The 26,803-nt window shown below is 37.2% G+C and overlaps 1 protein-coding gene across 6 annotated transcripts in view; it reads left to right on the forward strand.

Annotated features, from left to right (window-relative positions):
* The window catches only part of CCSER1 (coiled-coil serine rich protein 1), a 612,090-nt gene that overhangs the window by 103,659 nt on the left and 481,628 nt on the right, over positions 1-26,803 (forward strand). For all 6 annotated transcript variants that reach the window (XM_050973794.1, XM_050973791.1, XM_050973790.1 and 3 more), the window contains exon 4: positions 11,103-11,196. In XM_050973794.1, coding sequence (XP_050829751.1) covers positions 11,103-11,196 — 94 coding nt within the window. The remainder of the gene's footprint in view (positions 1-11,102; positions 11,197-26,803) is intronic.

Consider the following 26,803-nt stretch of genomic DNA (forward strand, 5'->3'; position numbering starts at 1 on the left):
CACATTAGACTATTAAATGAAAAATTTATTCCAATTAGTACTGGGGGACTGCTTTCTACTGTAGTAAATTAGGCAGCTGGGAATTAATGGCAAGTGAAAATCATTATAATGACAGTCTTTTTTAGTTAAGATTTGAGGAAGTTTCTGACAGTGTCACCATGACCTCAAAGATTTTAAATTGCTCTCTAGACTGAAAGTGCATAAATGTTGATTAGTGAAAAAGGCCTTTGGAGTACTTCTAGCAGAGCTGAGCCTTTCTAGACTTAGGTCTAACTCCTAAGTGTAATAGCCACCCATCTCCATTTGTTCAAACACCAGTCTTGTCACATCCTCAGGATGAAGACTTCTATGACTTCATATTTGGTATTTATATGGCAAACCAGAGAGCCTTTAAAAACCAAGTTGCTGATTCAGTGACTGCGTTTTTTCACTTAGTGTCCTTCTAAGCCAAAAATGTGTTATTTCTTTGTTATTCTATATTATAGTTTCTGTTAAATTTATAGGAAGAATGGGAGTTGTCAAAGAAACACAGCAGATACCATTTAAAAGCAAAACCACACAGTGAACAGAAAGAAATGGAAACAAAATTGGGGATTAAAGACCGATAAGTAGAGTGAAAAACAAGTTTTGTGCTTTGCTTTGTGGTAAATCCTATATCTAATGTTTTAGAGTTTTGTTTTCTTCTGCTCTAGACACTGATCCAATCCCTACCATACTTACCTGGGGTCCAAATGTCATATATATATATAACATATGTTTTATGTAACATTATTATTTGAACTTCACTGGTTGGGATGCATCAGCAACAACATTTTCTCAATCTAATAAGCCTGAGATGAGTCTGATTATTTTAAGCTGCTATATTGACTCAAATTACTGCAGGATTGGATGTCATGTGAGCAAGTAACACTGTGTGAGGCAATTAACATTGCTGAGGGTTATGTTGTACTTAAAATGAACTCTGAGTTCATTGCCTTACAAAGAGAATCATCTTCAGCTTCTGCTTTAGGCTGTGACGCAGTGATGAAAGTAGTGCTGTTGTTGGGCTAGGCTGAACAGACAAAGGTGCCCAAAAACTTTAAGCTGGCCTAATTATCTTCCCTGGCCTTAGTTCAGGGTGTGTTATACCTCTCCAAGAGTGCTGTGTTCTCAGGCCTTTCTGCTTTGCTCTGGCAGGGAGATCACCCTCTTAATAGCACATTGACTTCATCAGCAGATAATTTTTTTTGGTGGGCAAATGCTGTGACACAGCCAGATTGTGTTGGTTGCCCCTAGTTGTGGTTGGCAAGGTGAGTGACAGCTTTGGTGCAGTTTTGGTCATCTCTGAATTTGGACATAACAGCCAGGTGAACTCTGGTACCCACATACAGAATTCTGTTGCTAAGCTGGGATGCCTGGCATGCCAAATTTTTCTGTGCAGGTTTAGCACCTGCACAAATCATGGGAAAGAATGGGACATTGTTTTATAGGTATTGAGGCTGTTCTTCCATTCTGTGGTCTAGATATTTACTAGAAGTCAATGCAGATGGAGATACTGAAAAGAGACAGGTGTCTTAAGCATCAAATACTTTAGAAAGTACAGGGGAGAAGTAACAAAGCCAGTCAGATGGCTGCATTGCAGGATTTCCTGCAAGCGGCTGTGGTTTCTGTCTCTGCAGTTTCAATACCTCTCCAAGATGGGATGTTGCATTTTGTATTGCTGCTGTTAGTCAAAGCTTGTAATAGTTTGCCTTGTTTCAAGTTCCCAATTCACTGCCCACTCAACTGTGATAATAAAAGAAAAAACGTCTTTCCTCTGGACCAATAATTGACATTACAATTTTTCTTCAGATAAAAACAAAAGCATGCAGTAGTGGAAAAATGCCTTTTGAGCAGAATAATTTCTAAAAGAATGCTATAAACCCCTGTTTACCAGAGCAGTTGTAGGCCAAAGTTGCCATGGAAACAGAAAAAATTCAAATAGTATTAGCCATAGCATATCTGTTATATATTGCATTAATGGCACTATACCAAAGGGTCACTTGTGGCTTTATTTGCAAGGCTCACTTTCCAGTGATTTATCACCAATATTAGGGGCTAGAATTTAAAATTAGAAATGGAAGGTTCAGCCTTAATTGCATTATAATAATATTGTGAAGGAAAAAATATTTATTTAATCATATGTCTAGAAGAGTTTTGAGTTTTTGATATGCAGAAAGTTCTTAGTCTTTTTTTAGAAATAAAATCATTCTCAAGCCATAAAACAGATTATTCTCACTTGACATCCAAAAGTGCTGACTCCAGCCATATAGCTGATATAACTATAACTGGAACATTCTTTTATTTGCAAGGAAAATCAATCAGTTCTTGAACTTGATATGTACCTGTTTGGGGGAAGGAGTTTGAGTTCACCTGTGTCTGCCAGATGACTCTGGCTGGTGCTGGATCGTGGCAATAGGTGAATTGTTCTGACGTAGTTTGTCAGAACAATGATATTCTTTAGATAAGAGTTTCACACGGGAGTGGTAGGGCTTTGTGATGAGTATAAATACTGAGGTTATCCATATTGTATCCCCTGATATTGAATTTTTCTCTTTTTGGCACTCAGGTTCTCACTAGTTGTATGGTTATATTTTTTTTATTCTTCCCCTCTCTGTACCACTGGTTGAGAAAAGGCAAAAATAAAATTGAAAATTCCTTGGGCGTCATGAAACAAATTTTGACCCTTTAAATAGTGACTGAAGCACTGACTTGGGTGCTTTCAGGACACAGAAAAAGTTTCAAGAGACAGAAAATTTTCATCTAAGTTATTTGAGTGGTTCTAGAAGAAAAAATAACTGACCAATCCATGTGTTGAATAACCTGTTGGACACTGTTAAGATGTACTCACATCTCTAAGGTATATACAAATAAGTTTCACAGAGGAGTCTGAATTACATCCTATATGAGTGCAGTATAGAGACACTTGAGGAGCTTTTTTTGTCTTTGGCAGAAAAATCTGGTGAGAGTGTAGAAAAATTACACAAAGCTGTGTTCTGATAATGACTGCACTAGAATGCTTGCATGACTCTTTGCCTGTTACAAAGGCTGTAAAAATATTAACTAATCCATAAATAAGATTACATGTTGCGGATGTGGCCCTCTGCTGGGAAGAAAGCATATGTGTGTGTGAGTGAGGAGGAGGAAAAAAAAAGTTTTTAAGGGAAGCTTTGTTTGGTCCCTTTAAGCTTCATTGCATTTTTTGGACTGCATTTTCATACTTCTGTAAGAGTGGGGGTTTTTTTCCCCCTAGGATTCTGTAAATGAAATTGCAGATTGATGTCTGAGAAACGTATACACCTTTTTGAACACAGAAAATCCCATTGTCTTGATTCTGTTGACAACCAAAGTGAATCTCAACTCTCTAAAATTATTTAAGAGTGATGACTATTAAGTAAAGCACCTCTCTGATAGTTTTTTCCTTTTTTTCGCAGGCACGGTTCTCAGGCTTTCTGCAGCATGGAAGCTTTGGCACATTTTCAGTGTGGCTTTTATTTTAAAAGTCTTGACAAATAGTTCAGGGTTAGATGACTGCTGTCTTTCATCAGGTCTGTCAAGAGCTGATCTTTTTCTAGAGTTGGCTTGAACACGATTTAGAATGCTATGATAGATGCTTAAAATTGCTTAAATTTGCTTAAAGTTGTATAAAACTACGACTTAAATGCTGGGGCCATCTGTTACCTCCCAGCTCTCTTCAGAGCTGTTTATCTGTGCCTGTGGTGCAGGTGGGTGTGTGCACATACCTTTATGTGTGTATGAATTAAAGATGGCTGCTGAACTAAAAATGGGATTGGTTAGGAGATGAGGAACAAGGTCAGTCTTGGTGGGATGGTCCTTGCCATTGCCCTCACGGGGTCTGTGGAGGCCAGGCTCTGCTCTCTGAACTGTTGGAAACTGGATCCAGTGTGTGCTGCTTCTTCCTTTTTCATCTTTGCGCACATCCTTGATGGCTTTGTCCTTGTCAGCTTCCGCCCCAAAAGGAAAGGGAGGGGACTTTAACCACCTCTCCTATAGGTCATCTAATTTTTGCAGAGAGGATTAGTTCTGAATCCATCATTTGTCTCTCTCCTGCCTGTCACATTACCTTTGTTACCACCTTTCAGACGTTTTTTTTTATGTGTTTTGCTACACATGGTTTGTGCAAACATGTATCTTTTTCAGTCTTTGGACCAGCGAATTATTCATCTTCCTGTGCTTAGCAGTGATACAAAATACTTTTGTTATCTGTTATAGTATTGGTGGCCTTCTTGTGCTACCAAAACACTGGCTGTTGCCCCTCTGTTTTTGACTGATGCTGTGGCAGAACAGGGGCCTGGGTAGGTCCTGTTCCTACCAGCAGGGCTTGGGCTTGGCTGCGTTTCCCTGGAGTGGCTCTGGAGAGCTGGCCGGATCTGTGGCACATCGAGCCCTGCCTGGATGAGTGCCAGCCTCAGACCTGTTGGGAGACTCCATTAGTTATACTCACTCAGGCAAGAGGAGCATCATTGCAGACATTGATTTAATGCACAGAGAGAATCAAAAGGGCAGAAGCACCAATCAGGTGGAAAGTGCTGCTCTTCCCTTACACAGCTGAAAAGAGCGCATGCAGAAAATATTTTGAAGAATAGCATGATGGATCTGAGCTCTGTAGGTAGACTGTTCCCTCCAGTGATAATTTTCTATCTTTGGTTCTTAAGGGCACATTAATTTATTATGTAATTGGATTTTCACATGTTAGCTACAGAAGATGTTTTTACCAAACATGGCAACCTTTGTTTTGTCGTTTCTAAAGTCTTCAGTTTATTCGTGTAGGGAACAATATGCTTTTTGGGTGGTGCTGTTCAGGAGAAAAGAACTGTTTTAAGCTGCTCTTGGTGTATGAAAGTAATCCATAAGCTTTACACTTGATGCAAAGATTTTCAGGCTTTTGGCAGACATTCTATGTTTTTAAAAGTTTTTCTGTTTGCTGGATTTCATATACTTTCATTTTCCCTTTGAAGTGTGTCAGAGAGAGCAGAAGGGGAAATACTTCATTATGTCCATGAATTATTCAGGTACAGTTCTAGCAGCTAACATTACTTTAAATAGCTCAAGGTCTTTCTTTTTCCTTGAGTATGTCTCAGTTTTCATTCTTATGCTGATTGTATGCCACGTTCCTTTGTTGAATACAATTTTGATGAAGTACTATCCTTCGGCAATCTTTAGAAATCATTTCAGTCTTGAAATAAGTATTTAGCTTTGTTCTTCTCCAGCATCAGATACTCAGTGACCCTCAGTTGATACAGGTGAATTGTCATACATGTGACTTTACAAAAAATCAAATTATTCTTCCTGGAGTATGTTTTCTGTATACTCTTGCAAAGGCATTGATCTTAAATAGCCTCCCACTTATATTTATACAGTGAAGGAAAAAAGGAATCTATAATATTAGATATTAACATTTACTACATAATTTCAATGGGGAGGCATGAACATTAAATCCTTACGTTTTGGAAATGTCCTTCCCTCTCCTACCAGTAATATATGAAAATCTGTATTTAGAAAATAGTTAATAACAGTTATACAGAGGAAGACAAATTAGAAAGATGTCTAGAGGCCAGTGTGAGAGGAAAGGAAAGCAAAACAGAACCCACAGTGAATTTAAAATACTGGTCTTGTATTTCCAAAAATATCTTTGAAAATCCAGTGATCGCTGCATAATCACTTCTGCAAATGAGAATCTTGCTGTTACTTCTGGGAGAAAAAAAGGGTTAAAAAAATTATTCCCCTGAGATTTATGGCTTTCCTGATAGACTCTGAAGAGGCAGTGGGGCACAATTACAGACAGTTGAGGAAAAGTGTATGTGTGTGTGTACAAGACTCAGGTTTCCAAGAGGGATGCCCATGACCAAATCTCAACTGCTCACTTTAGTTGGAGCAACAGTGAAAATTTTGCAAGGCAAGCATCAGAGGAAGTGCAGTGACAAAAGTGTCAAACAGAGAAAAGCTTGACCAAAAGATCCAGTAAAGACTGAAATGTAGTCAATATGTTCATGTTCATGACAGTAAGGTTATAGCAATGTATTTATAACCAGAGTTGACTTGTGTATATTTTCTTCAGCCATGGGTTTGTTTGAGAGAAATGGTTTTGAATCTTGTAGTTGTGAACATGCCAATGCTTCAGTCTTGTAGCTTAAGTTGCTTACTGGACCTCAGGTTCTCCAAGCCCTTGAACAGTCTCTGAGTAAAACAGTCAAGATTTTGTTGCCGTAACACAATTCAGCGATGAAATGGAAATCTAAAGCTGTGTAAAAGAACCTGGAAATACACTGGAAAATGCAAGGCCCCAGATTCGACCTGTGTCTGGTAACCAAAAACTCTGGTCAGAAAAAAAAAGACTTGCATCCCCTTGCTCAGCAAAACAAGATTTATCAGGCCTGAATCTCTCTCAAGATGACCACTATAGCACTTGAGAAATATACAAAAGTTGTCTGAATATCATGTTGACCAGGGAGAACATGGTAATTAGAATAAAATGGCAAAATAACAGATGTAACATTCCAAAAATGCTGGTAATGACAGAGAATCTGTGTCTGCGGCCTTGGGGACCTTGCTGTTACTTGATTGTTTCTTGCTCTTCTAAACAGTTATTTCAACTGTTTAGAAGAGCAAGAAGTGTAAAGATGTGTGGAAACATGAAGAAATTAATCTTTTGATTGGTGCCACTGATTACTGGCTGGTTCAGATTGGGAGATTTGTTACCTCAACCCGATTATTAAACTTGGTTTTATCTATGAGTTGTAAATACTCAGTTGTGCGTGGATTTAGCCTGTTTGGTTTATATGTATTGTGCAATTAATACAGTTTTGCTTGGTCCATGTGGAATTGAATTATGTTGCTTAACAAAATAATATACACTAGTGTATTTACATATTCATATGTGTGTTTTATTGCCATTTTTAAAAAGCAAAGTAGTCAATTTTTAGAGGACTATACTGTAATTCCATAAGCAGTCATTTGACTAGGTATTTATATGCTTAAGTTAGTTATTTGGAATAATAATTAGGAAAAAAAACATGGTAAAGAAGCCTTCATAAAGAGATGTTATTTGCTTCTTTATTATTTAAAGCCCAGTGGTAGATTTTTTTTGACCTGTTACCTTAGGCATTTTATATATATGTACTGCTAAAGCTGCTGTTTATTCCAGACTCATTTTTTTAGTGTTGTCCTCTGAACTGAACAGGTATAAAAGTAATTAAATACTTTGCTATTTTGGAAAGGCACTAAAATTTATGTATTATGCACTAGATTTCTTTTCATTTGCCCTTCTTAGGAAGGGAAACTGCGAAGAGAGAAACGAGATAGGGAGGGTACTAAGGTGTAGGAAGGAAATCTTCAACAAGCCTGAGTAAAGTTACTGGCTGGGGGAACTGTGTGCCTGGTACATCTCTATTACTAAAAAGTTTTAGCTGTTTCTGAACCACACCTCTGCAAACCACTGGCTATCTTTAGTATCAAAAGTTGTTTGTAGGTCATATTAATTAAGAATGTTAATGAAGTTGTAACTAGGCCCAGGCTAAGCTGAGTACCATTGCATTCAGTGAGTCCTGTGTAAGATACCCAGTTGGATGAAAATAGCAGCCTGTACTTCTTGTGGTTGCTGAGAAAATTTTGAATATGAAAATATTAATAAGAAGTTACTGATGCCTTGAAATATCCTTGGATGAGCATCCTGTTCTGCTTTCAGCCATTATTGGTTATCAAAGACATCCTGAGCCGTTGTATGAACCACTGCCATTTAGGCTGAGTTTGTAACCTTTAAATTATTACTGCTGAATTCTTGTGTGAATAGAAAACTTCTTAAAATAACAGTGGCAGTCCACCAACTCAAGGGGGAAAGTATGGTTGGCAAACTGAATTTATTTGTTTTCAAACTTGTTGCAGGCTGTGTTGACCAGGAAAATCTGAGATTTGTGGGCAAACAATTGGTTAAGGGTGTTCATGTGCTCTTCTCACAGGTTATGATCAACTTCCAGATAGACTAGAAGAAAAAAGCACCGTCATGTTAATTTTGAGTCCATTATAAAGTTAAAATGATAGTAGAAGTCAAGCATACCCTGGAAGTAGGAAGTATGTCTTAAGGCTTCTGAAGGGCTATTACAGGGTCAATAAGGAGCTTTTTGCTGCACGGTTGTGCCTTAACTAAATGGTTTGCCTCCTAAAATGACTTAAAGGTATGCCACCCTAAATAGACAACAAGTGGTTCCTTGAGACTTTGATGGAAGAATTAATTTCTTTTTCTTGAAAATCCTTGTAACTACTCACTTGGAATGCTCTTTAGGGCTCACTCTCTCTTTTTTTTTTTTAATATTTAATTGTGTTATTCTTCAAAGACCGCCGTGGCAGTGGTGAGGGGAAGAATGGGCAAAGGGTCAAGAGATATTAAACTTTAAAGGAAATTACAATTTTTGCTAATTATCATAGCAACAAAGGAATAATGAATCCTGGTGAGGAGGCAGAGGGGTGGAGGATGTTGGTATGCACTTGCAGCGATATCCCTGAGCTGTGCTGTGACGTTCGGCAGGTCATTCCGAGAGCTCGGCTCTCTCATTTTCTAATTATATGTTTTCAGAAAATACTACTCAGTTAGAACAGCCTTGGGAATCTAACAAGTGCTCTCTGCCTGTGTGGGCTTTTATGCATTCGTGAGTTCATTTTTGGTTTGTGTCCATGGAAGAACTCTGCCCACAGGTGGGCTGTCAGAGCAGGGAATCAGACTGCCATCATTGACATCCTTGGAGATGAAGCAGCCCTGTCAAGCCCTTGTTCTTGCCATGATGGACAGTAGCTCCTCTAATTTGTTTGGTCTCAGTCCTGTGATTTGTGCCGTTATAAAGAGCAAGTGAACTCTTGGGAACAGAGGGAGACTCTTTGGAGGAGGTACTTATGAAAGAATAAAATCAAGGGTGCTTTGCTTTGTCACCTCAGCTTGCTTGCTGTTGTTGGTGCAGTTGAAGAGGCTGTAGGAAAGGGAAGACAAAGGGGTCACAGGTGCTTTGGAGGGCAACTGGCAGCCCTCAGCTCAGGTGGACACGAGAAGAGGTGTTGCTGTGTGGAGCAGGATGTACATCAGCCTCGCAGAACAGAGGGTAGATGGAGCACGGTTTGCCTCCACTCAGAGCGTTACTCAGGTGGTGAAGATCTTTCTGGAAAGCAGTAATAAGCAGGAGGAGAGTTAAATACAACCTTTTTTCTTTTGGTCCTTCTTACACAGTTTTTCAGCTCTTCGTCTTAGAAAACTGTGGTTCTGTTTGTGTTTGTTAATTCCAAATCAAATGGAATTTGTTTCCTGATGAAGGCTGTGAGTCACTATGTTTTTGCTGGCAATCTCCTGGGATTTCAGATCACACATAAATTATTGCCCAAGATGCAGGAGATGCTCAATTAACATGAATTCATTGCTCCTTGCTAGTGTAGCTTATCAAAGGATGCTCAGCATTAATATCAATGTGGATTCAGTTGGTCAACTGTAGTATAGACAATAATTTTAAGGTGAAGAACAGACCTGTGTACTCCAGCCTTTTTACCTTTTGCCTCTACTGGCATGAAAAACTTCTAGCTGCGGCTTAAAAATTGCAGGGATTGTTCTTCTGGATGTTTACACCAATTTTTTTGTTACATGGATAAAACAATATATAAATGAAGTATGTTGTACATTCTCTGAGTTTAACATACAATTTGATTAGGCTTGAGTGCATAATAGCATTTACATTTAAAAAGGGAGCAAAAATCTAGGAGCAGCATTAGCAGTGGCTTTGCTCTCATAAGAGGTTTGTTGTGCTGGTAAGTCAAGAAAAGAATGCAAGAAAAAGTCCTTGGGTTGAGTGTATGTTATTTGTGAAAGAGTAGAAAACAGAATTTGAAGAAATAAATTCTACAAAGGGTTAAATAGGTGCAAGTGGTGTGTAGGAATAAGAGGTGACATCTGTTGTGGTGGGAAAATTTGAAGAATTAGAAGGAACCTAAAAAAAATATGATTGGAACTAAAGTCAAGAAGGGCTTTGACTAGTTTAATGTATACTACTGTCATACTTCTCCACTTTCTATACAGCAGATTGCCATGTAGAGATCTCCCAGACAGTTCAGTGTTTTGGGATAATAACCTGGCCTCTTTCACTCTGATTTGTTGTTACATTAGTGTTGGGAGCATGTGCAGTGCACAGGGCGCCAGCATCCATCCCATGCAGTGTCTAATGGCTTAACTTTCTTGTGGATGGACTGAAAAATTGAGCCCTGAAGTATTGCTTGTTCATCAGCAAACAAAATGCCAGCTGGAGAAGGCATTGTATTAGCATTGGTTTGGTGTTGGTGACTGTGGAGAAAATGAGTGTATTACCACATAAAAGAAATGACCATGAAGTAAAATACATGTTAGAAGAAGATGGAGAATTATTATCCCTGTGTGTAAACCTGCCTTACCTGTCTTGTGGTTAAGACTAGGTAAACAAATGGTAATGGGGACCTAAGTAGCTACACTTAAGAGTCATGTTTCTTCTCTTTCTATATGAGCCTTTGCCACCCACAGAAGTACTTAAAAACTGACTAGTTGATAATTCATGCCTGAATTTCCTGTTTTTGCTAAATTTGCATCTCTTTATCCTTTTGATAAATAAAACAGTAAATCTCTCTTCAAAGTATATTAGTAAAGGCAGGCAGTGCTCGGAATTCCAAAATTTAATAAAAAAACATGCACTGATACTTTTATGTTGTACTAAAAAAATAACGGTTTTATTATTCATAAAAAGTTATGATTAAACTTGCAAGGGCACAAAACCATCATTGAACAGGTAGATGATATTACTTGAACTTTTGGGGTTTTTTTTGTTAAATATTTGAGATCCTCTAAAAAGACAGCAGTGACAAACGTTTTTCAGGTGGGACAGTTGTTTCATACCATTTCTCACTGGTCTGATGTTAGCAGAAAAAATTTCTGTAGCTCCTCCTTAAACACGTTTTCCAGATCTGTATGGAAATTATTTTGTGCAGAGCAATTTGGCTAAAACATCTATCTAAATGTTTCTAATGCTTTTCTTTTTTCTTTTTCTTTTTTTTTTAATCTATGCTAGGATGTTTTGAATAACTTGGGTTCCTGTGAGTTGGATGAAGATGACCTAATGCTTGACTTGGAGTTCCTGGAAGAGCAACATCACCAGCGTTCTGGTAAGTCAGATAAATGCTGTCTGTCTTTAGTGAGGTAATGTTATTCTAGGAATAAAAAGCAAATATGTTCAGTACAATTACTTGGAAATAAAAAGGGGTAATTTTCTTGGAAGGAGGAGAGTGGCATTCATTTTTTAGAGTTATTTCTAAGTGTGTTTGTAATTAATCAGAAAAATGCTGTTTACACAGCACTTGGACTTCATGTGGTCAGTTATGAAATGGAAGTGATTTTTACAGCTACAGAATTTCAGTACCAAGGGCACACCCATCTGTTTTTCTAAATACTTAACGTGACTGCTGCCTACTCCAGGCACTTAGGGAAAGAGCATTGGTGGAATAATTGTGATCACATTTTGTGTGCCAGAATAATATTTTTCAAATAAAAAAGGTTTGGCTTGAAACATGTATGTAACTTGATAGTTTCTATCTTGTTTGGTTAAAGCCTTGTTGCAATGCCTTGATTAATAGCAATAAACTATTGCTATATACTGTGCTTACTACCATTTTATAGTAGGATTATGCAAGGTAAGTTGTTGGACCAGTGAAGTGGAATTTCCTTTTCTGGAATGTGGAACAGCAGAGCTTTTCTGTGAATCCAAGTCCTGCTAACTCAGCAGGGTTTGGAGCAGGTTTTTTCAAACATTGGTGGGACTTGTGCTTGATCCCAGGTAGAGTTCTGGGTTTGTACTCTGCTGTGATGCTCTATACTAACAGTGCCATGAGTTTAAGCACGAGGAATTTTCACCTTCTCTTTTACCTGCTGGTCCCTGATCCCAGTTTTTCCCACACAGATGCCCATAGTGCACATTTTTGTAGGCTCATGTGGAAGTGCATTTTTTTAGACATGTGCTGGCTGGTGTGGACCATCTTCAGTTCTGGTTCCTTCTTAGATGCAAATTTAGCAATGGTTACAGATAAACTGCTTGAGTTGTGGTCCTGTTTGATATTTTCTGTGTTTGACTCTTCTGTGAACATATCTGAATTATCTCTGTGATAATTCTGTTTAACCGTTGTGCTGTGCTTTTAAACCTGTTTGCATATCTACTTACAGGATGAAACATCCATTCTGTTTGCTTTGGTAGGGAGTATGGAGGGTTGCAGCAGTAACATGTTCATGATCATAGTTCTCTAAATTGTTGGAAGCTGGGATGCAGTAAATGAACTGCACAGAAAAGGCCCTTTCTAACCCATTCTGAATAGTGCTATTAATTGTTTACAGAAAGTTGAATGATGGGTAAAAAAATGTGATTTCAAAAAGCTTCATAAACAAACATTGCATTCTATAAGAAATAATAGGAGGTTCAGACTTATTTATTCCCTGGACTGGTTGGAAAGGAGTTAACTGGCAGAACTTGTTTCCATAAATAAACTTCCCTGATGTGTTGGACTTGGCCTGACCTTTGTTTTCCTTCTTTATTTTACAAAGCACTGAATTAAGAGTGAAATTAAATTTATGTCCAGCACATGATTACAAAGATTTTATAGCAGCTTCTAGAGCAGTTAAAATAATAATGTCTGAGCAACATACTGATAGAGAAGTAATTAAGATGGAGATGTGATATGACACATCATCTTCCTGCTTTTGGCTCATTATCTGGAGCAAATGAGATGCTTTTAAAACAGAGATCTACCTTGTCCTCCGAAGAATGGTCCTCTGAATGACCATTTCTATTCTGAGTAATAAATAGAGACACACACTGCAGTATGCACATTGTCTTTAAACAAAAATATGTTTATTTTAGTAATATTTGCTCTGTGGTTTTATTTGTTTGGTGGTAAACCTAGCTGCAAAAAATTTAGGATTTCCCTAGCTGTCACTGTTTTTTTTAAAGTCATTCACTTGGAAGAAGGATTTGGAAGGGTAGAGCCACAGTATGAAGTTGACTAAATTTTACCAAAAAAACCTGATATCTTTATTTTGCTTGATGATCTGGCCCAAAATCTCATGTGGTTGTAAGTCATTGCCATAATTTGCATTAAGATATTGAGGCAGTATGCTTGATTTTTAGTGACTTAGCATTTGAATACCACTGAAGTGTATAGTAGCCTTGAACTAGATACCTACATTTAAACACTTTTAACATTTCTGATTCCTTTGTGAAGTTGTGGCCAGCTTCCAGGATTTAAAAAATTTCAACAAAAATTTTTTTCAGGAATTCCAAGTCCATCTGTTCTCTGTTTTCACGTCTGGGTTTGCTTTTTTTTTTCCCAAGAGGCATCTCTATTCATACCTGAATAGAATTCTTCCAAACTTTTTCAATTAAATTACATTATCAAATATTTTGGTGCAATTTTTTCTACAGGCACCAGAATAATGAAGTGATCAAGTGATCATGTGAAAGGCATACAGTTAATTTAATGCAGAGCTTCACACTTCCATACATTCATCAGATTGAAATTGATCATATTTCTGGGTATGCACATATAAGCTACTTCAAGTAATTGGGAGGTAATGTATGTTTGGTAAAAGATTTTTAATTTCGACTTGCTTCAGAAGCAATGAGACAGCCAATAGCACATGGAGGATGAGCCAGTACTGTTTCTGTAGAACATACTATTCTAATGGAATTTGAATTACACCAAAGGACTGTTTAATTCTTCAGGTATGTGACTGGCCTGAAAAGTAGATGATTTTCTGTGATTGTTGCCAGTTGCAGGTTTGTTGAACTCTTTGTGAAGGCTTCTTTAAGAAGATGGGCTCGAGAGTTTACCTGTGGCTCACTTCAGTAAAATTCAGTCAGCACAGTTGCAGGTGTGCAGATTTGTGAGCCTCCTTTAGCTGGAGGTTAGATGGATTTGCATTCTCTTCTGTAGAAGATTCGGCCCTATATTATGTCAGCTTTACGTATTTAATTCATTTTATTGCAGTATTTGTTTACCTTCCTAACAAGGTCCTCATGTTTCTCTAATGCTTGCAAGGGACCTGTGTATCTGACATTTACATGTGTGTCATACTGAAATCAGAGAGTTAATGCATGTGTTCTTAGTTTGTTATCAAAATAAAGGTGGTCATGAGTATAAAAATATGGCACAAAAGGCTGCTTTTTTGAATGGAAGCATTAACATTATGCTCTTCTGGAAGTTAAAGGTATTAGCAGTACTGTGACTGTTTGTTTGTAGTACAGTAAAAATACTGTTGATGTTCTGTGTACTGATGCTGCTTGCAGCATTTATTTGGTTAAAGCCATCACTGTATTGCCATTCACCTGTGCTCTGTTTTGCTTTTGATAAACAATTCTGTGGGGAATTACTATGGGGAGAAATGTTCCACGAGAAGCTTTATTCAATATTTTAAGAAATAAATTGAAATATTAAGAGGTATAAATGGAAAATTATTCTGTTCTTTCTTCATTTGTTCTAGAGGGATAACTCAGGAATAGCTAGGAATAGCTATTCTTTAAAAGGCTATGAAAATTTCTAATGGCAAATTACATGAATACAAAGACTAGCATCACATTTCTAACTTGAATATCAAAATTATGCCTTGGTGAGGAGGCTGTATACATCAAGCTGAGTCCTTTAGACATAACAATTGTCAAGGGTGTTGCCCCAGTTAATAAACACTGTTGATGAACTGATTAGTAGCAAATTGAGAAATTCTCTTAAATGCTGTTAGGCGCTCCAGTTTTTTAGAGATTTGTTAGTTAAGACATGATTTACAATAGTTTCTGCTTTTAGCTGCTGTAGTTTTAAAGAACAGTATTTGTTGGTGTGAGGAAATGTCTCCCACTTCGTACTGAAGCTTGCAATATAATACTAATTTTACAAAATAATTGTATTGTATTGATCTACAATTGTTTTAGTGACCATTTATTAATAGAAAATAAGATCATATTGGGAAGATTTCTGGGAGAATTTTCTATTAAGGAGCTTTCAAGAGGAGCTATGAGCTAGTTGGTAGGAAAGGAGATGATCCATGAAGTGGTATGCTGTGTTAATTAAAATATAGAAATAGGAAGGAGAAAGAGACTGTTACCTTTTTTTCTTGTTTATGGTGGGTTTTATTTATTTATTTATTACTCTAACTCATTTTTTACTTGTGCTCTTGTTCTGTCCCCTCAGCTTTTCCCTAATGAGCTGGTTGCCCTCCAGCAGCATCCTCAAGAAATGAGATTTCTGCAGAAAGGTGCTATAAATCCTTTTGAGTACTAGCGAATTAGCAAATTAAAAAATATTCCTAACTTTTTCTTTAACCATACAACAGAAGCAAAGGAGACACCTGCAAACCTCAGGCAGATGCTTCTGCTTTGGACATAAAAGTCTGTGCTTTGCTGGTCTTAGCACAGCTTTAGAAGTCTGGAATTCCCTCATATCCAACTTTCTTGCTGTAAGTGAGTTTACTGCTTTAATTTACTGCTTTTGCTTCTGTTTTAAAGGCTGAGTTGTTGACACAAAGAATGTGAGACAGCGACATTTTATTATCCCGCCTAACGCAATTGCTTTGAAATTTAATAAAATAATGTTTATATTGTGCTTGGTGAGTGCAGAGTGCTACTGCATACAAATTCAAAATATTAATCAATGTAATTTGCTGAGAGTTTTGCATACTGTTCTTAAGATGGAATGGGTAAAATGAAGCATAATATGACATACATGATGAGTCTTGAGGGTGTCTTTTTATTAATCTCAGTAAATTAGACTTTTAAAATATGCTGCAGCTTTGATTTCCAGTTGTAAAATAATGAAGTCAGTGGTTTCTATAGTGGGAAATCATTGCAGGTTTATCGAAAGTGACAGCATTAATTTAACTTCATTCATTTTCCTTTTCCCTTGTGAGACACGGTGTATTTGATTCCAAGTATTGATTAGTCAAATGAAGGAGGAAGGGCTTTATATTCCGTGATACAAGCAGCGGGGAATCGATTCAAGTAACGCACATTAATGCGCGTGAGTCGTGTGCCGGTGTTGTGCCGTAGCCTATTGAAAGTGAAGTGGTTTTATGTGCTCCATGTTGCCATTAAATCAGGACTGCAGTAAATAGTAGCCTTTTCTGAAAGTTCACGATAGCACAGCTATCCAAGGGCTTTGGTAATTCCTCAAGTATTTGCCATGGGTGGCAGGGTGCCCTGCATCCTCCTACCAAGATGTGTGTGTGTAGCTGAGCTGGAATTGGCAGTGAGTGCTGTGGCTGAAAGCTGGGGGACTGCTCCTGGTGCTGAATATTAAGCACATGTTCCTGTCTCTTCCCTATCAGGCTCCACACTATGCAGTGACTGTTCATGGGTGTGATATTGATTAGCTGTATACCCATGCTGGCCTGTGCATCCATCATGTTGCTGCTGGAATGCTTGCTGAATAGTTTTGAATAATGTAGCTTGCTAAAATTTTTAGGAGAGATTTTTCTTCGGCCAGTGCTTTAGCTGTTTTGGATTAAATGCCCCAGCCTCAGCTGAAAAGCTGTGACCCAGTGTCTAGTGAAGCATAGTTATTTTACCCAGCATATTTCAGAAATGAAATTATTTATCTTATTTGCTGGGGAAAAAGAGTGGAAATAGGAAATTTTATATGAATATGAAACTTTATAATCCATCAAAATATTATTTAGCTGTTAAAAAAAAATAAATACTTTCAGAGATGGAGCACATTCTGATCAAACCTAATTTAAGACTGTGTTAGAAGCATTTTAAGTGTGTTCTTAACTCTGTGGTAATACATGTTTTGGTTGTTGCTCAAGGTTTATGAATGAAATTACAGATTACAGCATGAATTTTGCAGACTGAGAAGAAGGCAGAAAGGGTTTTAAGGTGGATACACAAAAATACTTATGTAAATGTCAAATTAGAATAATTCATTACATCAGAATATGGTCGTTTAGTATTATATCAGAATATGGTCTTTTAGTACATTAGATATTAGCTGCCTCACCCACAAAAGCACAGTGTACTTGTTTTTTTAGGAAGCAGAAGTCTGGCATTTGTATTGCATTTCTTTTAAATCCAGCTAGTCTGCAGATCAATTGCCATCAGTACCCAGCCAGACTAAACTGTTGGTGTAATGACCCAGTGATATTAATTAGGTAGCTGCTGAAGTATTTTGAATGTGATGAACAAACTGTGTGAAAATTCTGTGATGAGTTTGGCGTTCCTCCTGTGTCTTATTAATTCAATGTATTAATTATTTTTATTAATTTTTTAGTAGGCAGTAGGAGTGCTGAGTTGTGATGAAACTCCTTTGGTCTTTTGGTGTTGTTTTTTTTTTTTTTTGTTTTTTTTTTTTGACCAGGAGTTTTCCAGTGCAAGGAAAGCAAATTTTTCAAAGGTTTAATTTGCTTTTAAATAGATAATAGGAAAAAAAATACTCTAACTATGCATTTTTATCAAAAAAGTTCTTAGAACTAGAGCAGAAGAACTTTAATAATTTGAATGTATTGCTTTGCTCATGAGTGTGTTACTGGCAGCAGAATATGTTTATGCATTTACAAACAAATGACTTTTTTTGATTTTTAATGGCAACTGGACACAGCTCCTTGAGCATTTCCAAAACCCTCATCATTGCCAAATGCCATCTTTTAGAGTTGTATTTGTTACAGATCAGGCTAAACTAGAGCAGCATTTCTTTAGGTTTCAGTTTGGTATGTGTAATAGCAGTTTGGTTTATACTTAAAGGTTTTGAACACAATAAAGATCGTGGCAGTAAAGTAATAGAGAGCTCTGTGTCTCTGCCAAAGAGCAGGTTTAAAGAGTATTTAGCTAACTAGCATCTTGTCTTGTCGCTAGAAATTTTAGATAATAAGGTAATAAAAAAGTAAGAAGTACTAATAATGAAAAAACCAGAATGTGATGTATGACTTCACTACTTTAATTCTACCACTATACAGATGTCCTAACACCAAACAAAAGGTAAAGTTCATGTTAGTTTTCAGTTTTGCAAGAGAAAACATCTTGCTGAATAAATGCCTGCAATTCCTCCATCAAAATTCTTGTGGTGAAGGGAGAGCATCACGAGCCACAACTGTGGCCAGCCTGATTTCACACATGTGTCTAAATTCCAGCATGGATTTGAAGTATTGAGTGGTAACTCACATTCCACTAGTTTCCATATATCTAGAAAAAGTTATAACAGGGCTTTTATATATTTTCAGAATGACCTATTCTACTAAGCTGCACATTTTCCCCTGAAGCATTGTTTAATAAATATTGCACAGTAATGGAATAACTTAAGGTCTCCAGGGAATGAAATAAAACTTTGCATCTTCTAAACTTTTCTAACCAGGGTGTAAAGCTTCTGAAAGAGCACTGAGCATGGAGGAAAGGGATTTTTGCAGGGTTTGCAAGTGAAAGTATGTGTGGCAGTATCAAATGGAAAGGGCATATTTGTGTTAGTTGCAAGTAACCATTGCACACTCATGGCTACGCCTGCCTTAGGACTCTGGAAGTGTAAACTGCTGAGAGTTAAGGAGAAGAAGAAATAGTGAAGTTGGTATTAAATTGGAATGGAACTAGTTAGAAGTTATAGGCTAATATAAGTTTAGTCTTGCAGTATCCTGATCCATATTCTGAAAATGAAATACGGAACTGAGAGCCCTGTTTCTGTTTCCTTATTTATGTAAATGAATGGTGCAATCCTATTTTAATTGAGAAAAACAAAACACAGCCTAGGACTGCTACCAAGTTAACTTTATCCTAAATCTCTTTTAGTGTATTTTACTTTAAAAGTTGAGTTGTAAGCAAACCTAGTTGATGAGGAAGCATGTAAGACTAGCTTCTAGCTATGCCTTCCTCAGAATATGTTTAAAATGTGTCTGGGATATAGACAATGTGCCTGTGCTGTGTATTCTCAGTGGATCAAGGAAAATACTCAGTTTCCTGAGCAAACTGGTATTTTTAGCTCTTTGTTTTGGTATGAAGAGTGGTGAAGGACGGATATATTCAAATGGTGTATGTTAGATTCCTATCTGACTGTTACAAATTTAACTAGTGATATGTACTGGTTAATCATACTGCTCCACTTAAGTGGAGCAGTATAACCCAGCATCACATAATTTAGATACCAAGAGATTTTTTCATTAATGGACAAGAGTTTCAAAAGAGTCGTGAACACAGGGTCATTAGAGAATACTTTTGGCTGAGATGCATATGTATGGTTATCATAGAAAATGAGATTCAGAGTCTGTATCTCATTTTTTGCTCTTTCGTAGTTATAGTGTGACATTTAGTTACAAATCCTTATTCATATTGGTATGCTCAGCCATCATTTACTGAAAGAACCAGGACAGTAATTAAATTAGGCAGATTGCCTTTCTTCATTCCTTTGATTTTATACATACATTGAGATGAAACATCATCTTTAATAATATCTGCAGGCAGAAAATAAATGCAATAATAAACATTATGAAAAATCAAAGCATAGTGTCCTATTTAAAGCAAATCTACACTTCTAGATGGCAGAGTTTAGGTAGGATGCCAAATACTGCTTTTCTCTCCTGCTTTGTAAATTTACAAAGATCTGGAATGGATGTCTTGCTAAAAGGAAAATGTGATGAAAACTTTGGAGAAGTATGGGCTTTATTCTTACTTTTATGAGAGATTTAGGGAGTAAGAGAAACAATTATGAGCTTATAATTGTTTTACAGAATAGCCATAACTCTTTTTATATAAAAAAACAATTGCTCCTTCCATACAACTTGTACAGTGATTCTACTTCAAGGTCAGACTGAAACTGTATGTGAGTTACTGATGGCTTTTGACCTTTGGAAATACTTATCTCTGGGATCATTGTAGCTTCACTCTTAGGTAAAGAAAGAAATAGTATTCTGATAGTTAAGACTTGAGTGTGGGTCTCCTGGGTTGAGCTGGATTCTCTGATGCTGATTTCCAGCATTACCATGGGCTTGTCAATTAATTTACTTGTAGTTCATAAGTGGTACTCCCGTAGTCATGGGGGTTTGGCATTAAAGTCTGAGAGATACTCATGATACCAATGGGATGGAGCTGCAGTAATAACTAGAGTCATTTCAGTCTTCAGAGGCCAATTATGTTCTGGTTTGTGCCTCTTCATGTGTCATTCCAGGAAGTGGAGCAGACAGTGCCATTGCTGTTGCTGGTGTACCTGCTACTGTTACTGCTCCTGTGATTTTTTAAATTTTCTTTTATTTCCTTCTGCAGAATAAATGCCAAAGCAAACCACAAGCTTCTTTATATAAACAAGAGGAAAAAATATTGCAAAAGCCTATCATACTAATCAACTAAAGCTTGGGCTCAAATCTAAATTACTTTTAAAATCCTTCCAAAACCCTTCATTACTCAAAGATTGGGTCAAATCTGCTGTAGTGACTTTATTTTTTATTAGGTGACTTTATTTTTGTATGTCTTTACCTGAATCTCTTGTGATGAGAGAGTGTGTTGTTCCTTCTTGCATCCCTGTGAGTGTTCTATCAAGTCCTTCATGTTGTTTGGATTTTGCTAAATTTCATTTATGTTTTAACCTCCAACTTCCCTTTGGGGGAAGGAATTCAGAAATAAATGCTGTACAGGTAGTAAACCCTGAGATTTATTGCAGTCTAGATTCAACTTTAGGAGGGGGGGATCAGTAGGTAGCAGATAGGTTGGTTGGGGGTACAGGTTCTTCCTGTGACATGAGAATGTTTTGTCCTCTCAGGGACTCCTAGAAGAAGGCTGTGCTTTTGGTTTGTATAGCCTAGCAAGTTTTCTGCACTAAGAAGGACACTATACATCTGTCTTTGCCAAGGGAGCAATCTGAGATAGATAAACTCCGAAAGGTAACCTTGAAGAAATTTTCCAGTTGTACCTTCTGTACAACTGGTACAGAAGGTACAAATGGAATATTCCTAACATAAGTTAGGCTTATGTTAGGAATATTCCATCTGACCCAAAGTGAATAATGCCCAGCAATCTCCTTATCACATCACAATTCTCAAAATTCTTCCATGCAACCCTTTCTGTAGGAAACAGCTTGACAGTGAAAGTTTGTCAGAGGCCAGTTTGCTTGCCACTGCTCCAGTAGCTTCATCAAAGAACAGTGTGCCTTGTGCCTCCTGAGGGTAACATCAGTGTTACAGGGTTTGGGGGCTCTTTTCCCTCCCTATTTTTGTCATGTTGTGATGTCCTTAGGAGATAAAGTCTGTTTGCAGTTAAGATTTAAAGAGAAGTGTGTTTGCAGTGGGAAGTATTCCAAATGCACTTTTTAAAACAGCAAACTAGTGTTCTGTGGCAGGATGGGTAACACAGATAGGCACAGATCTGCAAATGGCAAGTCATGAGCAAAATGTTACTACACACTGCAGTACTGAATCTATGGGTATCCCTATAATTTTGTTTATTTTTGGTGGTTTGTTTTGTTTTGACAAAGAACTAAGAATTTATGAGTTTGATATTTGAGGAATTGCTGAACCACAGGCTTAAAAGTGGCTGTGAAAAGTTGCCCAAGCAGCATCCCTCAGCCTATGGTGCTCTGTGTGCATGTGCTTAAAATAGCCTTTGTAGAAATGTCTGTAGCTAAGGACTGGCATGTACACAAATGTGAGACACACCTGACAGACCAAAGGCATTCCTCTGAGCTGGTTCAGTGTTTAAAATGCTTTACTTCCTTACATCCAGCTTTTGATAGTGATGCTTGTTTGTAACACAGTAACTGCTGAATCTGAGAAATGAAACAGAAAATTGATGGTAAATAAGTGCAGTGCCTTGTCTTTGAAGGATGGATAATGTGCTCATTTTCTCTCGCTTTCTAAGTGTTTCCAGCCCTGCAAACACAGTTCACATATGTTTTAGGAAAAAGGACTTCAGCAATGTCTTTGCAAAGGCTAAGGAAACCAGAGAGGCCCTAGGGTGTGAGAAACTGTTATGAAAAGAAAATGTTGGTAGTAAACTTTTTTATTATAATATATTGATTTTGCTGACTGTCAAAGGCAAAATCATAATTAACCTGTTGAAGATCTTCCTGACTTGACCAATTTTTTTCTCACAGAGGTTTTTCTTAATAAGTATATTTTTGGAGTAAATATTTTTATTTGGAGATTGAAAAGCAGGAAGTAGATAAAATGAAAGCACAGCTGTGTTGTAATATTATTTTTGTGCTTCTTCACAAAGCTGTTAATTTCACAGAAAATAGTTTTGATAAGTCTCTGTATTTCTAATATTATTTCTACTTTATTAAATATGAAATAACTGTTTCTAAGGTTCAATTTCATTGTTTTCTTCCCTACTTAATCTTTAATTTGTTTGAGTATTTGGAGATTTTTGCAGGATTGGGGGTTCAGGAAAAATGACTCTTTATGCTCCTTAATACAGCATTACTGATGTGATGTAAATTATGAGGTTTAAGCTAGAATGACATAAATACATTGCTTAACCATCTTATTGTCAGCATGTGCTGGATTAAATGCAACTAGCTCCTGGTTCTGAGCATATTCAGTCAAACCCCTCAGTTTGCAAATACAGCAGACTTGTGTGCACAGATGGGCTGTGCAGAGCTGTGTGGAGTTACATGGAGAAACTGCTGGCTGTGTCATTGAGCATCTGGAAGGGGTGGGTTTGGCTGGTGGATGAGGTTGACCAGGCAAAAGCCATCAGCTTGTACTGAATTTTTGTGGAAACCCACATGGTGATCCTTTGACCCTGAGTTACCACAGGTAGTAAAGAGTAGGGGTAGGCAGAAAGGGGAAAAGAAATGAATAGAGGTAAGAAGGAAACTGGTATGGAAAAATCTCACCTTTAGCTTCTGGGAAAAATAACATGTTTTGGAAGGAAGTTTCTCTAAACTTCATTCAGAATGATAGACGACAAGCAGTTTAAAAGAATTTTTCAAACTTTCCCAGAAGTAGTATTCTGTCCCTCTCTTCTGAAAACAAATCAAGAGGTTGAAAGGAGCCCAGGTGGTTTGTGTTTTTCAGGCTGCAGGGGCCATGAGCAGGGGCTCTGTGGAACACGCGTGTTCCTCCTGCACATGCTGCTCCTCCTCATCCCCATCTCCCCAACCAGAGGAAAGAGTGCTGGAGACCTCTGTTAGCTGGTCCATCTGGTTTCACAACAGCCTGCTCTCTTACCTCATCTGCCAGGAACACTCTTGAGGCTCTTTCCCCTCAGAATATAGGAATAATGAGCTGTTGAATCAGCTCAGTGGTATGTGCTAGACGAGTCACAAAGGATCCTGCAGCAAGGCCAGAGGAGGTGACAGCAGACTGTGCTTTCTTTCAGTGGGAGAATTTATATTTCTCACATTTTCAAGCTGTAGGTAAAGAAAGTCACTTCCAGTTGTGTCACTTTCTTCTTAACTAGAAGTGAGGTTGTTTTGTTCCCCCTTCCACAGTCACATTTAACACATCTCTTCTTTTCTTACCTCCCAAGCTTTTTGTGCTTTCCTGAAATATGCAGGAGCCTATGTTACCTTAGATGGCACTTGGATTTATTACAATTGCAGCTGTATAAAATCAGTTACTGCTTTTGCAAATTCAGCTCATTTTGGAGTTGTCATGCAAAAAAACCCCCAAAAGCCCATTACTTTTTCATCTTTAGTCCGTCTCTTGACCTAATTCTGTTTGCTTTCTGTTAAAAAATTGTGATTTGATGGGCTTTTTTCTACTATACAATCTTGTCTGAATCTCATATTGAGGAGTGGGATGCTGACAACCTCTGTGTTTTGTATATTTTCAGTCTTTGATTAGTGCTTGATTTCAGTTAAGTTTATTCAGGTAACAGTAATATTTGAAACAGTAGGTAAAAGATAGTGAGTATTGCTTGCTTTCAGGCTTAGATGCACAGACAGCTGAGATAACTTTGATAAGTTTTTATATCTATAATAATGAAGAATTCTGTCTCCCCAGTAGACTGTAGATGTAGAATAGAATTACCATGATTATTTAATAATGCTAGCAGTATTTCTAAATTACAGTTTAGACATTCTGTAGTCACCAGAAGTCCTTGGAGATTAGAATACTTTCTAATTACGTGTGGGAATAAATTGTCTCTATACTTACTGGTGCAAAAACATATTTGAAATGCTGATATTTCATCAGGGTTTAGGTCATCCCATTTATGTTCTATTCAACTTCCTATCTATATGAAGGATGATTCAGCATGTTTTACATTTACCACTTTTCTCTTTGATCTATCTTTTTAGAGTTCATTATAGATTCAAATTTATTCCATGTCTTCACCCATTTGTATAAATGCATGTTCTCTATTTTTGGGCAAAAACATTACTAGGGTATCAATGATTTCTAGAAAAACCATGTTTTTCCTTTGGGAAACAGGAAGTTTTTGGTGCTTTGACAATTTGCTGTGAGAACATCTCAGTGGAAAATAGAGTATATTTAGCCCAAGGCACATAGTCGGGCTCCACTGAAGTCAGGGCGATCACAGACTTCAGATTTAAGCTCATTCATAAGTGACCTCAGGCTTTGGAGCCTGGACTTGATACATCCACTGCCCCCTCTGAGACTGTTTTTTTTTATAGCTACTCAGTTTCTGTCATTTGCCTTAAACACGATTATGCTGTGGCTAAAAGTATGTGTGGGTACAGTATTGCTAACATATGGTAAAAGAATAAACTCCATAAGAAATTTGTAGTTATAACTAATGTAAGGACTGATAAGCAACAGCAGCATAGTTTAGAGGAACAAACTCAAGGTCATATTGTGGATAATGGTAATTTTTCCGGTAAATAAATTTGGGGATGCCATGTCTGTTAAATTTCAAGTGTTTTCTGGGAATGGATATGAAAGAAAGATGTTTGAAGCTAGCACAGCATTTTTATTTATATTGCAAGGAAAATTAGAATTGGTAGCAAAGCACAATGTGCTTCCTTAAATTAAAATGTTAATATCTGTTTGAGAAAAAAAGCCTTCAGAAAGTACTCCTCCCTAGTGAGTCTTAGTCCACACAAACTCTGCTATTTTCCCAAAACAAAGAGGACATAATTTCTGACTATTTCTTAATCATCCAAGCAGTGTAGAAATAGGTAGGAAGAAGGCTTTATTCCTAAAGAAAATTTTTATTAAACAGATTTTTTTTTTTTAGAAGACTTGCTACTCTCACTAGCCTGAGCAGACCTTCGAAGCAATTATGAGGAGGAGAAAGAAAATCTACAGCAAAAATAACTTATTCAAGGTTAATTTAGATGAGTTAATTTAAAATCTCAGCATGCCTTTTAACCTACTACAGCTCTGTTTAGATGTGATGTGAGACTGCTTTTTTAATATAAAGTAGAAAGAGATAGGAAGCCAATGAGGTCCTTTCCTGTCTCTGACCTGAAAGTAATTTTGTTCTCTTACATGAATATGATGCCTTGATATCTTCCATCTATCAGGAGACATTACTGGGGGTCTGTGTTTCTTGTTGTTGTAAGTAATTTCCACTGCCAGCCTAAAAGTTGAATGGTCTGGGTCTAACTTTGTCTTTCCTGGCAGCCTTGATCACGCAGGTAGGTTCCTAAAAAACTAAAGGAGGAAATAAATAAATAAATCAATCTAAATAGGGGATTCTTAATGAGGATATTTGATTTTCTTACCTAAGAAAAGACCGTAGTCTCACAATTTCATTTCTGATTTTTGTATCTTGAGCATGTTCTTTCCGATAGACTTTGCCAGTAGGTGACTAAAATTGCTCTCTTCCACACAAGATTTTTTGAGCGCAGGATTTTTATAAGCTTTTCCATCTTTGACATGATCTCTAATACTAGCATCTAGAATACTCCCACTGGGAAAAATTAGTCAAAACCCAAGGAAAGACTTGGAGGTTACTCTATAAGCGTTGATGTGTTGTGGATCAAATCACAATTTTGGGAAAAGCAGTTTTGTCTCAACAAGCAGAGGCTGAATCTACCATGGTTTAATGGCATCTTAGCTCCTAGCTGAGTATGTTGTCTCTGCCATTAAGTGATTTAACCTCTGCTCCTTAGCCTGCTGTTCAGGTACCAAGTAATCAAACAATTTATTGAGGTGGTGGGCACTGATTAAAGTGATTTTTATGGAGTTATGGAGCACTGACAGTTGCAGTATAAGGTGTTATGATTTGGTAAAAATCATAATGCTGTCCCTATTTGCTTTATCTGATACATACATACAATAAGTGCATGCATACAGTAAGTAAGATACACATGGATGTAAAAATAAAGGAGGTTAGGTACAGATTGCTTACAGTAAGGAGTTTGTCTATGAAGCCACTGTCCTTTAGGTTGTTAATAATGTGGTGAACTGTAATTTTTCATATGCTGGTGCAGTGGAACTTGGCCTTCTGCTATTTCATAATCTCAGTAGTTTTGCTGTGGTTTTTTGTGGTTTTTTTTCCTCCTTCTTCTATCTTGCTCTTCATGTGGATTATTCTGTTCAATATAGCTGTCCAGATTGCAAGAATAAGCTAAAACCTTTTCCTGCATTTAGTATACCTTTCTATTTTTAAAATGATGGCCAGTGTGCCATCTGAGCAGAGGGTAGGATTTAGAAACATTTATCTGTTTGTTGGGGACTTTTTATCAGTCTTTCACCCTAGGCCTTCATGTATTAGCTTAAAAAGTTGTAATTGTCTTTTCTATAGGAAGTACTCTAATGAGTATTGCAATGTGGTGTCGTACAGCATTGGACTATTTTCTGTAATTTTTTTTCAAACTCTTTTCCTAAACTGTTCCTCATTCTGAAAAATTACCATGTACT

This window comes from Serinus canaria, chromosome 4, assembly GCF_022539315.1.
Source record: "Serinus canaria isolate serCan28SL12 chromosome 4, serCan2020, whole genome shotgun sequence".
Classification (NCBI taxonomy): domain Eukaryota; kingdom Metazoa; phylum Chordata; class Aves; order Passeriformes; family Fringillidae; genus Serinus; species Serinus canaria.